Source organism: Helianthus annuus, chromosome 4 (genome assembly GCF_002127325.2).
Source record: "Helianthus annuus cultivar XRQ/B chromosome 4, HanXRQr2.0-SUNRISE, whole genome shotgun sequence".
Taxonomy (NCBI): Eukaryota; Viridiplantae; Streptophyta; class Magnoliopsida; order Asterales; family Asteraceae; genus Helianthus; species Helianthus annuus.
In genome coordinates, this window is record NC_035436.2 from 57,446,188 (window position 1) to 57,462,830 (window position 16,643).

Below are 16,643 nucleotides of genomic sequence, written 5' to 3' on the forward strand. Positions count from 1 at the left end.
GCCCACCGGTGATATGTAAAAATATCAGGGTGTGACATTAAAACTAATAAAAAATTACTTAAGATCTACAATGTCAGAAGAAAGATTAAACGGTTTAACTATTATGTCACTTGAAAGAGAATTTTTAGAAGAACTTGATTACGATTCCTTCATCAAACAATTTGCCTCGGTTAAAATTAGAAAAATAAATTTTATTTGAACATATACTTAACCTATACAAAACACATAACTTTCAACAAAAAAAAAAAATAACTTCGCCAGCTATAAAATTTTTAGTTTATAATTGTCGGTCCCAAACCCGGGTAAAGGAGGCAGGTTTTGTTACAAAATATGAAAAGGATAATTTTATAAAAGGGCATCAACTTCGTAGTTCGCTTAGGGTCTCCAAAAACGTAGGAACAACCATGTGTGTCTTCTAATGGTTAAATTAGAGTGTTAGATCTATATGGTGTGGAAGGGATTGAATTTGGGCATTATTCGACATGTAGAGGACACATCTGCGCGCGTCAGAAACGAGACATGGTGCAAAAATAGGGGGTGTGAGAAGGGGCGTGGAAGAGTGGCGTTATTTGACACGTGTCACACTTTTTTATTTTTAAATTATATTTAAAAATTATATAAATCTATTTAATTTATAAAAAGACAATAATAGTAATTAAGCCAATAACATTAATAATTAAACATTACATAATTTAAAAATAAAAAAAGATGACATAATTAAAATAAAACCTAAACATTCATATATATATATATATATATAAATATATAATATTTAATATTTATGTTTATATTTATATATAATTGGAAAGTGAGAATGAATAGTAATTTGATTTTTATAATAATATATATAGTTTATTTTTTTCATATTTTTATCATTGCAATCTTACAATAGATTATAATAATACTAACTTGCTAACTCGTGTGATACACGAATTAAATATTGAACAAATTTAGATTAAATATTATTTTAAATTATAGGTTTTATGAAGCCATGTATTACATGGGTTAAATATCGAAAAAAAGTATATCATAAACTTCAATTTAATGCTGATCACACAATTAAAAATATAATAATATTATAGTCTTACACATTTATAGTTCATGAAATTTATAACACGGGTTGAAAAAATATAAACTATAATCTTATAAAACTGTGTAACACAGTTAATAAATGTAATAATATTATAATATTATTACACGGTTGAATATCGTGTATTGTTGATGGATATATCAAATATTTTATTAATTATAACATTATTATATTTATATTTCACATGTGATATATTCAGCCGTTTTTTGTTTATAAGATTTGTGTGGAGGTACTAATACATAAATAACTTGGTACTAAAATTTTAATTTCATCTACACTTATATATAAATAATTTATACTCAATTTTAATAGTTGAGTTAATTACTGTTTTCGTCCCTGTGGTTTGTCAAAAATCACTTTTTCAGTCCATTAGTTTAAAAATTATGATTTCAGTCCTTGTGGTTTCACTTTCGTAACCATTTCAGTCCCCGTACTTTACAAGATAATGGATTGAAATGGTTACGAAAGTGAAACTACATGGACTGAAATGGTTACAAAAGTGAAGCCACAGGGACTGAAATCGCAATTTTTAAACTAATGGACTGAAATAGTGATTTTTAACAAACCACGGGGACGAAAACAATAATTAACTCTAAATAGTTTTATTTACGGATAGAGTTAATTGCCAAAATCGTCCCTGAGGTTTGGGCAGGTTTGCCATTTTCGTCCAAAATGATACTTTTGTACCAAATTGCCCCCGACGTTTGTAACTTTTTGCTATTTTCATCCAAACCACTAACTTAGTTTATTTTTTCTATTAAGTTGAGAATATTTGGATGAAACTGACAAATATAAAACCACAGGGACGATTTTGGCAATTTATTCAAACCCTTTTTAATTTTTTTATTTAATTATTTTTGTTACATATATTATAAGAAAGAATATACATGGAGTTTTTAGGAAAAAAAGTTAATAGTTTTGTCACATAATTTTTATAAATTATCATCCAAATCACTAACTCAGTTTATTTTTTCTGTTAAGGTGAAGGATGTTTTAAATTTTATAAATTAAGACAAAAATTAATTTACAACTTCTTTATATAAATCAGTTTTATAAAGAGAAAACGTCATTGGTGTACAACACATAACAATCGATTACAACTTATAGTATTTATCAGTTGTAGAGATAGAAAAAAATTGTAAAACATTACATATTTTTTAAATGTGTTGAGCACCTAGAAAATATGTTGGTAGAAATAAAATATTTATTTAATTAAGATTATGAGGGTAACTAACTAATACTTATTCTGAGTGGCTTGAGTAAAGAAACTTTTGGTTCATAGCATTATAATTACAATTTGGTGGGTAATTTTAAGGTTTGGTAATGATACGTTGTTTGATAGGGGGGGGGGACACTTGTAACACCCCGTGTTTTCGCATGTCAAAGTCAAAGTCAAAGTTTGACTTCTTAGTCTATTTTCATATTTTTGTATTATGTGGAGTAAGTGTTGTCTAATCAAAATGATCGAATATTTAACCAATAAGACCGATTTACGACTGTGAATAGTAGGAAGTAACAATGCGATAAAATTAATCAATCAATAATCAAGCTAATCGACTCATCAATCAAACTCGAGACTTGAACTATGCGAAATTGGTGTTATACTACTTATGTGTGTGTGCGCCTTATGTGTTACCTGTGCGTGCTTACTTTACGTTTTGTGTGGTATTCAATCGAATCAATCGAAACTCGAATCGAAGCTCGAATCTCAAATTGAATGCAACCGAAATCGAATTATGACGAATGGTAATGTAAGGATAATGTGAAATATAGATGATTGTATGTTAGATATAGTAGTTGGGACTGAAAGTAATTTGATTAGGAACTCTATCGTACTCATATCGCCTTTAATCGAAATCGAAGTATCAAAAAATTCGTCACGCCGAACACTCGAACTAGGTTGCTGATCGATCAGGCTGCCAGCCGATCGAACAGCCCAGCCAATCGGACAGACTGTCCGATCGAGCAGGTCGTCCGATCGGGATGCCTGGCCGATCGGCCAGCCCTTTCCTATTTTGGAGCCTATAAATAGGGCTGTCATTGTCATTCTTTCCACTTTTGGAAACTCTCTGACCGGCCAGCTCGTGCTCCCCTTCTTTTTCTCAGATTTCTTCCGATTTCGGTAAGTTTCCATCCTAAATCTTGTACTTTCTTGATCAATGCATGCTCCTACACCTTTCTATCTTTCAAATCTTGATTTCTAACCGTGAAATCATCAAGATCTAGGCATTCAAGGATGATGTCATCATGGTGTTCTTCAAGAACATCATGTTTTGGCCTCAACCCACCACGAATAGCTCAGATCTAACCGATTTCCACATAAACAAGTTAAGATCTATCAAAGATCCAAACATTTACATGATGTAAAGGAGTGAAAGAAGGAATTCCAACTTTCTTTCAACTCTTTTACACTCAATGCCTTCAAACCGGTAGAAACGGAGCTTGAGCCAACTTACTAGTCATTCTAATGGTTGCGTGGCTCAAGATTCGGATTCTATCTATGAGGTTCACCGATTTCGGGTTAAACATTAAACCACCATTCCGAACCGTTCACCGGCCGGACTTGGGTGATTCCTGTCCGAGCAGGAGGAATAGGTAAGAACGAAGGTTCCATTGTTCAAACTCGTTTCAAGACACCTCAAAATAACGCCAAATAATCAGAACAACCAAGTGTTAGACGAACAGGCCGACCAGGTCAGGATGCTGGCCGAACGGTTAGGATGTTCGAACGAACAACCCAACCGATCGGACATACCAGCCGATCGACCAGGCCAGCCGATCGGCTAGCATGTGGCCCCACACTTTGACAATTTCATGAAGTATCGTATTGAACGAGATGATGTTCAATCGAACAGCTGTTTGTCAACATTACTCTTCAGATCATGAGATACTATGCTTCAACACTTAATCGATTTTACAACTCGTTCGTAGTATGGGATGCCACCCGATCGAGCATGTTGTTCGATCGAGTGACATCCAGCTGAGGACTCACTATCGAAGTGTCTAACCGATCGGTTAACCCAGCCAATCGAACAGACCGTTCGATCGACCGACCTGAAAGGTAAGAACACTTCAGTGTTCTCAAATACTACAACGAAAACTTCAAAAGTTCAAACCATCATACACAAACACATCCTAATCAAAGGAAGAAACAATCCACTCGAACAGTCCAGCCGATCGAGCCTACCGGCCGATCGAACAAGACTGCTCAAACGGACTTTCAAACCGAACGAACAACTCGTTCGATCGAACCTACTCTTCGATCAACCAGCCTGTTCGACCCATTTACACTTGTTTCCATTTTACGCTTTGCTCATTGTTGTGCTATCGAGCTATTCAGGCTAACCCTACTCCCAAGCGCTCCCTTCAATCCACTAATCAATCGCTGTGAGTATACTCGAACCCTTTTTGCTTTAGCACTTTTGGGTGTTACATACGTTACATATCAAAATCACAATCGAACACACTACTCAATACTTTATGCGCTAACCGTTCTGCATGTATTACGTGACTAAATGAATGCTTGTTGTTATGTTTACACGTGGAATGCTGTCTACCAGCCTTAACGACGTAGTACTATAGTTTGGACTCAGCACCCGTTCACACGGGGGTTGTTAAGGACAATTACTTGCATGGATTACGGTGGTAATCATGTATTGCGAACTGTCTCGGACAGTCAACCACAGTCATTGGTATCGATAGATCCATGTCGATAATTAACATGTTTCGTTTTCCTTTATGTACGTGCTGGTTATGCGTAAACTATTTCGAACTCTATATGCTATTATCAAACTTGTATGCTCACCTTTACATTATATGTATTGACTTTATTTTAACGTATGTGACAGGTGTTTAAGATGTTTGCTTGCTAGGAAAGCGAGGCTAGAATAAAGGACTAGAGCCCCCCAACAAATAGTTTTCTGAAGTCAACAGAATAGGGGTCTTTAGAACAAACAAACAATATTTATTTTACTATGTTTAAATCTGAGTTGTCGGAACAGTATATTTGACTAGATGCTTATTTGTAATAACTTGTTTTATTATTTGGGATACGGTATGGGACGTATTATTTAAAGTAAATAGTAATGATAGTTGTTGTGGAAACTTCTGGACAATCTGTTTCGCTCAGTGCCATGCCCCGATGATTCCGCCATCGGTTGGGGTGTGACAACACTGGCTTCTGTTTTTCCTTAGGAGCGAATTTAAAAGAGTAGAAGATGAATTACAAACTTGGTACATATGATAAGATTTTTTTATTTCACCTTTTTCAATAAGGTCACCAGCATTTTAATTTTATAAAATTTCAAGGTTTAAGAAGATTTTATTTTTATAAAACTGATCTATATAAAAAATTAGAAATTAATCTCTGTCTTAGTTTATAAACATCCTTCGGCTTAATAGAAAAATTAACTTAGTTAGTGGTTGGATGAAAATTTATAAAAATTATGTGACAAAGCTATTATTTTTTTCATATAAAAATAGCATGTATATTCTTTTTTATTATATATATGTAACAAAATTAATTAAATAAAATAAATTTAAAAGAGTTTGAGTAAATTTCCAAAATCGTCCCTGTGGTTTTATATTTGTCAGTTTTATTAAAATATCCTCAACTTAACAGAAAAAATAAACTAAGTTAGTGGTTTGAATGAAAATGACAAAAAGTTACAAACGTTGGGGGCAATTTAGTACATAAGTAGCATTTTGGACGAAAATGACAAAACTGCTCAAACCTAAGGGACGATTTTGGCAATTAACTCTAATTTTTTTTTTTAACATCGATGATGAATAAAGAGGCGGAAAGCAAGTTCTAGGTCAAAGCGGAAGAGCATTCCACTCATCCAACCCACATCACTCTATGGAAACCCCAGCAATGAAAGAAGAAGAGGAGACGATGGAGTCTCGCATACGCCAAGCTATGAAGTCTCGTCTTCAACATTTCAAAGACCAATCCGAGTATTCTTCTTTTCGCATCCTATTTCTATCTCATATCACCGATACTTGCTCCTTTACTCATATGCTTGTGTTGGGTTCTTGAAAATTGATAGATATAAATATGCTATTTAGGGTTTTTGCAAAAGATGCACATGGGTTCATTTCTTTTATTCAAATTGATCAGGAGTCATATGCCATGTAGGGCTTTTGTGGCAGATGCACACTTATTTGTAATTCTCTGAGCATCTAAATAAAGAGTACTAGTTGTAGCCTATGGACTTAGGTCAGACCGAACAAACCACGTAATTGTTTCGCGTTTTCTTTTCTGTTTGATTTCGTGCGTGTGCGTGTGTTGTTGCATCAGTTTCAGACCTAATGTGGGCTTAGTTGCGTTTTCAGATTGTTCAGTTGAATGTTTAGGTGGTTGTTAAGTTTGAACCGTAGGTTGTTTCGGGCTCTTTTTTACCTTTATAAAAGGTTAAACTAGATCTAGTTATTTACATGTTGCTTACTTGCCTCTGTGGTCTTCCGTTAAAGTTGCAAAATGTTCGCAATTTACATGCTTTATCTGTTGTTTTTCTGTTGCAATACTGCATACATACATGGATATGTGCATATATGCATAATTGCATACTAAACGGAGCTTGATGTTTTGATGCTTTTACTTCCTAATGGGCTGATTTGGGTTCACTAGTGGGTCAAATGGGCATTCCGCTCGAGCGGGTCAAATTGTTAAAAGGGTCTAATATTTTATTAAATACACTGATATGCTTAAAATCTCATAAGTCGTCTTATCAATTTAAGTCAAGACTAATATCACAGTTATAGTTATTCTTTCATTATGTAAGACCATGGTTGTTGAAATCGCTAGTCGCTAGTCGGTCGGTGGGGTGGGGGACTGGCGATTAATCGGGATTAACCGGGGATTAATCGGATATAATCGTGATTAATCGTAATTAATCGAGGATTAATCGACGCCTAGTCAGGATTTTTACAACCATGTGTAAGACACCATTTAACTAGAAAGTTTTGGAAAAACAGAAGTAGAAAGTGCTTGTGGCTTACACGTTCTGTAATTTTTTTTTTATTTTTACTCGTAAATTAAGAACTCAAAAGAAATTTGAAGCGTTGGACATCATTTTGGTTGCGCGCGTACTAGAACGTTTCTATCTTGTTTCTTGTTTGTCTTTTATAATTTGCAAAGTTATGATAGCCGTGAAATATCTCTAACATCTATGTTCTTCTTCTCTTTCTTGAGACAGTTCTTTAACGTTTGAAGGAGTCCGAAGAGTATTGGAGAAAGACATGGTTTTAGATACATACACATTGGATTCACATAAAAAGTTTGTTAAACAATTGTTGGAAAAGGTGCCTCTTCTTATAGACTTGTTGTTAATTCAGGTTCATTTAGCAATAAATATGATTATTTATCCTAAAGGCGCCTTGCGTTTGAAATACCCCAGCTTATCATATAGCTGTTTTGTATAAATATGACCTCTTATATGAAGTGATGCGATAGAATAGGTGACAGACCTCTTCTAAGTAGTTAATGCGGTAAAATATCGGATGTCGGTCAAGGATCGGTATTCGAGATATAGGTTATCGCGGTGGGATATAGATAATTTTAATGGCATGTAGAATTTTTATATATATATATATAGAGAGAGAGAGAGAGGAAGGTTAACGTACATTACGGCTTAACGTACATCACGTACGACAGGTAATTACGCACGTTCATTTTAAAATCACGCACGTTATAACTCAAAAATCCAAAATCATTCATGTTGAAACACAATAATCACGCATATTGAAAACATTAATCACGCATGTTATATAACAAATCACGCACGTTGTTGTACGTGAAGTACGTTAAGCCGTAATGTACGATATACTTTTTCTATATATAACAATTCAGTATGCTCTCCTACCATTAACAAAATAAACTTTTGCAACGTGCAAAACACTAACAATTGTAGCAAGTTGGAACTAATTAAGACTTAAAAACACTAACAATTAAGACTTAAAACACTAATAGCAGCATAAGAAGAAAGACGAATGGTAGAACTAAGAAGAAAGGTACTGATATCGGGAAAGTCGCTGATATATCGGTCAAATATTGGTCGAATATCGATCAATATCACCGATAATATTGGTACCGATATTCTGACTGATATTTTAGACCAATAATTTACCAAGGGATCGATAACCGTTATATCGTGATCTTAACTACATAGGTCACCTCTTATATCTTGTGCTATTGGTATATGAATTTTTTATATAAACTAAGTTAAGTGATTGACATTTGCATGGTAGTTTTTGAGTGGCGCAGAAGAAGATGACGAGCCCAAGGGTGGGGCCCAAATTAAGTTAGAAGAAGAGTCGGTTAAAGAAGTAAAAGCCGAGGACTCTTCCGCAACGGACCTTTCATCAGCTAAAACCGAAACTCTGGACAAGGAAACCGGCAAAACACCTAACGAGGACATGATAAAAGAGGCTATTTGGAACAAGGCAACGTATTTCAGATCTAAATCTGAGTATGTAAATTAAATAAATTTCTGTTTTTTTACGTCTTTTTGTGGGGGGGGCCTGTTTACTTATAAATGGGTCGTGTTTTATCCCACCTAGTTATGTTTTCAAGAAGTTTAAACCTTGGTTCTAAAAAGCGTCAGAGCCTTTTTATCAAGTAAACCTTTCATAGTTTCTTCAGACCTTTGGTTGTTTCTACATATCAATAGGGCTGCAAACAAACCGAACGAACACGAACAAGACCTTGTTCATGTTCGTTTGTTAAGGAAATATATGTGTTCATGAACACTTACCGAACGAGATTTTCTGTTCGTGTTCGTTCACTAAGGAAATGAACGTGTTCATTTGTGTCCGTTTGTTAATTTTAGATACCGAATGTAAACGAATGTTAATGAACACAAACGGACACAAACTAATTTTCATGAACACAAACAAGTGTTCATGAACAAGATTGATACTTACTAAATATTTTATTTGTTGGAATTGTGAAGCATCTAAATAAAATATATAAATTAAAAACACTAATGAACTATCGAACACAAACGCACATAAACGAACACGTTACTGAACATTCAAAAACATAAATGAACGAACGCCGCTTATGTTCGTGTTCGTTCATTTAAATAAACGAACGAAACTTCTTGTTTGTGTTCGTTCATTTATTAAATGAACAAACACATACGAACTTCCCGCCTAACGGTTCATGAACTGTTCACTGAAAGTTCGGTTCGTTTGCAGCCCTACATATCAACCTCCTACAAACCCTAATTTTGTGCTAATTAAATAATTTATAAACACCCTTTGACTCGTGTACAATTTTTTTTTGTTTTTCTCTTCAGGGAACTTACGTTGGCTGGTGTCCGACGCCTATTAGAACAAGATCTTGAACTCGAAAAGTTTTCTCTCGACCCTTTTAAGAAACTAATAAGTAAGCAGTTGGACGAGGTGAGACAATCTGTTCTACTGAACGGTGCTCTGTGTGTGGGACCCACATCTAATTCTACATTTCACAGGTCTTAAATTCCGAAAACGACAAGGATGCTGAGTCGTCACCTTCACCTTCGCATATTGAAAACGAGAATATACAAGCCGAAGTGAAACGGAAAAAGAAAACGGCTGTGAAAGAAAAAGTTAAAAAATCCGAAGAGACCAAGAAACGTAAAAAACCCGCTCAAGAAACCGAGCAACCAAGGAAAAAGAAGGTCAAGCAACCTGAAAAATCGTCGGTTGAGAAGAACAATGTACAAGATCAATCTTCTGATGAATCGTCTGGTGGAAAATCTGTGAAAGTTAGTATATTCGCCTTTTTATTAGTCTGATAATTAGAGGTGCAAATTATGGGTTTTTTAAATTGTGTTAAAAATTTATGAAACATGTAGTCAAAAGGTGCATAATGAGCCGAGCCCGCGGTCACCTAAGCTCAAGTTTGGCTCGATTAATCTAAGAGAGCTCAAGCTCGGTTAGCATGGAACTTTATTTCTAAAGATCGAGCTCGGATCGTTTATTGTTAATTTATATACATTTAATTAACGTATATATATACTTATACATACGATAACATCATATGTATAATTTAGTCATTTTTAACATAATTAAATATATAATAATATTTAATATCTAATTATATATTTATTCTATTAACTAAAAAATTATATTTATATAAATAATTGGCTCGTTTAGGCTCGCGAGCCTTTTCAAGCTCGGCGTATGTAGCTCGAACCGAGCTTTTTCAACATCCTAAGTTGTTTATTTAAAAGAATTTATACTAATTCTAAATTGTTTATTTAACAGAATTTATACTATAATATAGTTTTCCTAATTATATTTAACACAATATTATTTTCCAGAAGCTATAAGCTATATAAAAAAGTGTTGGTGGCTAGCACATCAAAGTTACATTTGACCTGTTTTGACCGGACACCATTTTGAGTTGGCCTGTTTGCTACCTCTGTTGATAATTGGTTTCGTTTCGTTAACATAATCAATTACATACAGAAGGAAGTGGCAGCACCTGTATATGGAAAGAAAGTGGAGCGCCTCAAATCAATCATCAAGGCTTGCGGGATGACGTACGTTTTCCATTCTCTCCAAAAAAAAGTTTAATTGTTAATTACATTTATTTTACTTTTATAAAGTTACCTTGTTTCTACAGTGTTGCTCCTACTGTATACAAGAAAGCCAAGCAAGCTCCCGAGGATAAACGTGAGGCCGTCTTGATTAAGGAACTGCAAGAGATTCTCTCAAAAGAAGGCTTATCTACCAACCCTTCTGAAAAAGGTTAGTTAGTTAGTTAACTGCCAGATGCATAGTTGTCATTAGCGATCGTAGCGATCGCTATAGCGCGCTACGTAGCGTATAGGTCTAGTATCGCTATTAGGGTTGTAGCGATGGATAGCGAGAATAGCGACACTTTATTTTATTTTTGTTTTTTTTTAATATAAATGGCAATTAAATTAGTTATAAAATAGCTGGATTTTAGGTTTTTGTTATATATACATATAATACCAGGGTATTTTGATATAATATACATATAAAATAAAAAAATATATATCTAGTGTATCGCTATCTATAAAATAGCCGCCCCGCTATTCGCAATGACCTTATCGCTATTTATCGCTATTCGGCATTAACAACTATGGCCAGATGAGTTTACAAGTTATCTTCTCTTTTTTATTTTTAATGCATACAACCTCCGAAATCGTTTTATTCAATGATTTTTGAATAGTATTGTAATAAAGTAGTTTTGTAGCATATATCGGTTTTCTTTTTGGAAATGGACAAAAAAGGTACCCCACCCGAACTGACCGTTTTGACCATATTTTCACCTCCAGTTAACCCCATGCTTTAGGCTCTATCTTTATTTATGTCGTTAAGAGCTCAGTTTTTGATGTTATAATGCTTCTCATCATGATGAGATATGTTTTATTGTCAATGGAAAGGACGGACACACACACACACACATATAGGATCCGGTTCAAATGAGAACCACCTTGAGTTGGGATAACCGTGAGAACTTTTACTTCCCGTGCGAGTTTTGCCACTTTTGTTTGCACAAAGGTAGATGAAAATGTCACAAACACATCTGTTTAAAAAGAATTTGTCGAGCCGGTATTTATTCTCCATTTACATTGATGTAAAAAAGTTACGGGGTGACGTCATCAGTTTTGTAAAACAAATTTACATCAGCGTAAATGGAGAAAATACCGGCTTGGCAATTTATTTTTTACAGATGTGTTTCTGAGTTATGACATTTTCATCTACCTTTGTGCAAAAAATGGTTGCAAAACTCGCATGGGAAGTAAAAGTTCTTACCGTTTTCTCAACTCAAGTTGGTTCTCATTTTACCTTTTCCCTATATATACATATACACACACAAACCATTGGGTGTCAGCCCAGTGGCCACCGACCCCCACTTTAAACCGGCTCGAGGATCCTTTGAGGTCACGGGTTCGAAACCTGGTAACCCCAGGCTCTTCAGTTCCCCTCGAGTTGGCAGGGGTTTCTCCGCCAGGCAGCGTTGTCGGGTCGCTAGCTTGGGAAGTGAGTTCACTTCCGCGGTCAGGGGTACCGTGCATCTACCCTTTTTTAATATACACACAGAGAGAGAGAGAGAGAGTGAGATGAGCCTTCATTTAAGAACCAAAAATACGTTGTGAACCGCTTAATGCATTTGTACCTGCTGCTTTGAATGTCATGTACAAGACGGTTATGTAAATGCCTCTGTTTCTCCCTCCCACTACGGCACTACTTATGATTATTTTTTTGTGCTTTACATACAAGTACATTATACGGGTTTCGAGGTTCTCAACATATTGTTGGTTTTGAGACGAACACGTCCCTATATATGCCCCCCCACACATATATATTAATTTGTTTGTTTTTTAATAGAAATCAAAGACGTGAAACGGAGAAAGGAAAGAGCAAAAGAGCTGGAAGGCATTGACATGAGCAACATTGTTCAAGGTTCACGCAGAAGGTCCACAACATTCCCCCCTCCCCCACCAAAACCTAAAGAACCCATTGAGAGTGATAGTGATGAGTCGGAGGATGAAGATGGCTCAGATGATGCAGATGGCTCAGATGATCAAGAGGAGGATGTTCAAGCCACTCAAAGCGGAGATGATCAAGATGAGGATGTTCCGGCCACTCAGAGTGGAGACGATGAAGATGATGATGTTCCAGCCTCTAAGAGCGGAGACGATCAAGATGATGATGTTGCAGCCACTAAGAGCGGAGATGATCAAGATGAGGATGTTCAGGCCACTAAGAGTGGAGAGGAGGTCCATGCAGGTAAGAATATCTCTCTCTCTCTCTCTCTCTCTCTCTCTTAGTTATACTCATTGAGATATAAAAAAACCCGAAATCACAAGTAAACTCGTGCCTATGTCTTCTAGTTTTATCATATGATTGTGACTAGGGGTGTAAACAAGCTTAGATGCTCGAGAGCTACTCGGGATCGGCTTGGTTACAAGCTCGAACGAGCCCGGACTTGAGCCTGAAATACAGCTCGTTTAGTTATCGAGCCCGGGCTTGAGCCTGAAACACAAAGCTCGTTTAGGCTCGCGAGCCTAAACAAGCCCAAACAAAATTTTAGTTTTTTTATATATATTATAATGATTATGATGATTATAATTTATAACCCAATCTTAAAAAGCCCAAGTTGGTTTCAACTTATTCCCATATGATTTAAACTAACAACATTGGTGAGCCAAGCTTTAGTTTTTTTAGCGATATTGAAGCGAGCTCAAGCCGAGATTTTAGCTCGTTTGAGATTGCTCTCAAAATAGCTCGAGTCGAGCTCGAGCTTTGGGTTTTACTCGCGATCTGAGCCCGAGCTTCATAAAAACATGACGAGCTGGGCTCGGGCTCGGCCTGCCTCGTTTACACCCCAAATTTTGACCTGTATGATAAACTTTTTGTGTTAAGAACACACACGCATAGATGTGTGTGTGTGTGTGTTGTGGAGAGTTCAAACGAGAACCACTTTTAGCCATCATATCGAATCTACTTTATGAATGTTTTTTACACCGTGTCATTTTTGTAATTAATGTGAAAACGGCTAATAAAAGTAAACATCAGTCGATTCAAGATGCATACTACATAGTCTATTCAGCAGTGAATACAAGCAAACAACGGTCTTACACTATTAGAAACTATAGTGTATCCACTGGTGTTTACTGTATAGATTGTATTCACTGAGTGAATACAAGTAGCAGCACTGAATACAGTATCCAACGTGTTTTAACTTAATTACAAAAATGCCGCAGTAAAAGAACTTCGTCAAGCTGATCAAACGACGTTAAGTAGTTCTCGTTATTCCCGACTTGTTATCTTACTCTCTCTTCATTTATTCTATTTTTTTGCAGAAACTTTCGACAGTGATTAGCTCGTCATATATATTGATTCGATTTTAGTCAGCTAAAGATGAAGAGTATTGTAATTTGCGAGTGGGGTAACAACTTTCAGGTTTCATTGGGGATACTTTTTTAGCTTTCTAGATATTAATTTAGTGTTACTTCACTCTAAGCAGTGGGTGTTGATTGTCGAACATTATTATGTTATGTTATGCTACGTAGTCCTAAGATCCAAGAGATCAGTTTGCTAGTGTCATAGTTTTTGTACTTCAATCTAGAGGTGGTAAACGAGCTGAGAGCGAGCTTGACTAGGCTTGAGCTTGGCTTGTTTAACTTACGAGAGCTCGAGTTCAAGTTATATACATTTTAAATAATTTTTGCATATAACATAAAATATTTAGTTATTTTTATCTTATATATACATATGTGTGTGAGTATTAAACAAAGTCGTATAAATAATAGGCTCGTTTAGGCTTTCGAGCCAACTCGGGCTTGTTCAAGCGAGGCAATATCAGGCTGGCTGGTAGTTCACGAGCGGCTTGGCTTGTTTACATACCTTCTTTTTAAATGCGTTTTCTATCGGTTTCTTTATTCAAATTTTAGAGGAAGGAGTATGCATTTTGAAAGGGAGGGTCACTAGTGAACACTGAACTTGCATAAAATTAAAAACCTCCGCTGCCCAAGTTGAGCCTATGAGGATGGAAACCAAGTTGCAAGCCCTTTATACCAATCAACCTGCATCTACTTTTGGATTTTACCTTAAATGAAATGGTTTAAACACATGTCAAAATCTAGAAAACAAAATAAAAAAGTATATGAGTTCCAATCTAAGAGTGCCAAGTGTCCAATCAAAAGCAATCACAACTTAGTAACCTTTTAATATCATTCATATATATATATATATATATATATATATATATATATATATAGAGAGAGAGAGAGAGAGAGAGAGAGAGAAGTCTTGTTAAAAATGGCTAAAAGTGTGAAAGCGGTGAGAATGATTTCTGGAGCGACACGTAGCGTGCGCTACAATTTAGACGAATAATCTTCATATGATGGAATCACATTAGAGATGTATCTATCACTACCATCTTCCTCATTAGACTCATCATCTTCATCATCCTCCACATTGGCGTTTCATGCAATCAACTCGTGTAGCCTGCCTTGCATCCTCCCTTCAAACATAAACACCATCTTGGTTCTTACAAGGTTTGAAGCCTTAAATTCAGAGATTTCTTGAAGGAAGGCAAGATTCTATGTGGTCAGGATGTGGTGCATCATGAATCTTTCTTCATCTCCATTGCTATAGATGGACTGTCACCATCCTCATCAGCTCATTTAAACTCTAGCATGTTATGGTTGGAAGAACATTATTCTCGCTGGAAATCTTCTCTTTAACCTTCTAATGACTGTTTCAATCCTCTCACACTAGTTGTCGAGAGGAACTCCAAAAGTCAGTATCTCCCTTTTAACCTCTTCCATACTAAGTATGGCGTTGATGGTCTTCACACTCTTCATTTGGTTTATTTCAATGTTTTGTTTAACATTGTGCAAAAATGTTTAGTTAACAACTGAGTTATCATTTTGCATGGCGTTGAGTTTCTAAATTTTTGTTTCATCCCGGTGGTGCCGATGAGTTTCTAAATATTTGTTTCATCCCGGTGGTGCCGATAAGTTTCTAAATTTTTTGTTTCATATCACAATTGTAGTTTACTCTGTTGAGGGTGTTTGGTATTGCTTATTTTACTCCAAAAGTGCTTATAAGGGGCGATGATGATGAATGCCAAGTTGTCTGAGTGAATCGATGGCTGAGATATACCAAATCTTGGAGGGGCAATTTTCCGGCGGTGGATACATTAGATGCCGCCGTGATTATTGCAGCCATGGAGGTTTTATCCCTTTTTCTACCGGTTCTTTTACAAATCTGAGCCTCATTTAAATTTTTTTTCCATTTTTTCTTGGTTACTCACGGATCTGAGTCTTCTTGACCCTGTTGCTTTATATTGTTTTTAATCTATTCAGTTGACATTTTTTAATCTATTGTGTTTGTATTTCATGGGTATGTAGCAACATTGCAACAAACTCTAATGATTTGTGCAATATGACTATAGACAGTTAGGATCGTTTACAGCTCCCTGTTGTTTCTATGATTTGCTCTGTTCAGTTGGTTGTGTTGAAATAAAGATATGGGTTGAGTTAAAACCGGGACGTATAAAAAGTTTAAAACTGGGGCGTAAAAAAGTCTAAAACCGGATCGTAAAAAAAGTTTAAACCCGGGGCGTAAAAAAGTTTAAACCCGGGGCGTAAAAAAAGTTTAAAACCGGGGCGTAAAAAAAGTTTAATCCCGGGGCGTAAAAAAGTTAAAAAACCGGGTCGTGAAAAAGTCTAAAACCGCGGCGTAAAAAAAGGTTTAAAACCGGGGCATGAAAAAAATTTAAAACCGGGACGTAAAAAAAGTTTATAACAGAGGCGTAAAAAAGTTTAAAACCGAGGCGTAAAAAAGTTAAAAACCGAGGCGTAAAAAAAGTTTAAAACCCGCGCGTAAAAAAAGATTTAAACGGGCGCGTAAAAATAGTTTAAAAACGGGGCGTAAAAAAATTAATTAGAAAAATTAAGCAAGTTGGATCGCTTTTTGGTTTGTTCCAACTTTTTCAACAAGTGGCCTACTGCTTGTGTGAGAGCCCTGCCTAGCAAACATTCGGACCATTGTCCGATTATTCTTGAGCTGGTGGATTTGA

General features: G+C 35.7%; 1 protein-coding gene across 2 annotated transcripts; it reads left to right on the plus strand.

Moving 5' to 3' along the window:
- Positions 1-5,873: 5,873 nt before the first annotated feature.
- LOC110936645 (transcription initiation factor TFIID subunit 11) lies at positions 5,874-14,309 on the plus strand. Of its 2 annotated transcripts, none has more exons than XM_022179056.2 (9): positions 5,874-6,046; positions 7,288-7,393; positions 8,339-8,559; positions 9,391-9,496; positions 9,565-9,840; positions 10,547-10,620; positions 10,704-10,828; positions 12,440-12,841; positions 13,918-14,309. In XM_022179056.2, exons 1-9 carry the CDS (start codon positions 5,949-5,951, stop codon positions 13,935-13,937), a joined length of 1,428 nt encoding a protein of 475 aa, XP_022034748.1. In that variant the 5' UTR covers positions 5,874-5,948; the 3' UTR covers positions 13,938-14,309. The 2 variants fall into 2 exon arrangements, with proteins under 2 accessions (XP_022034748.1, XP_022034749.1); XM_022179057.2 differs by having other exon boundaries at positions 10,550-10,620.
- The last annotated feature ends 2,334 nt before the right edge of the window (positions 14,310-16,643 follow it).

What these genes read in the sequence shown, in the direction of transcription:
- LOC110936645 (XM_022179056.2), top strand. Translation starts at nt 5,949, where the DNA reads ATGGAAACCCCAGCAATGAAAGAAGAAGAGGAGACGATGGAGTCTCGC. An exon ending in TTAAACAATTGTTGGAAAAG is followed by an intron (nt 7,394 to 8,338) that starts GTGCCTCTTCTT and finishes TTTGCATGGTAG; the next exon opens with TTTTTGAGTGGCGCAGAAGA. An exon ending in TATTTCAGATCTAAATCTGA is followed by an intron (nt 8,560 to 9,390) that starts GTATGTAAATTA and finishes TTTTCTCTTCAG; the next exon opens with GGAACTTACGTTGGCTGGTG.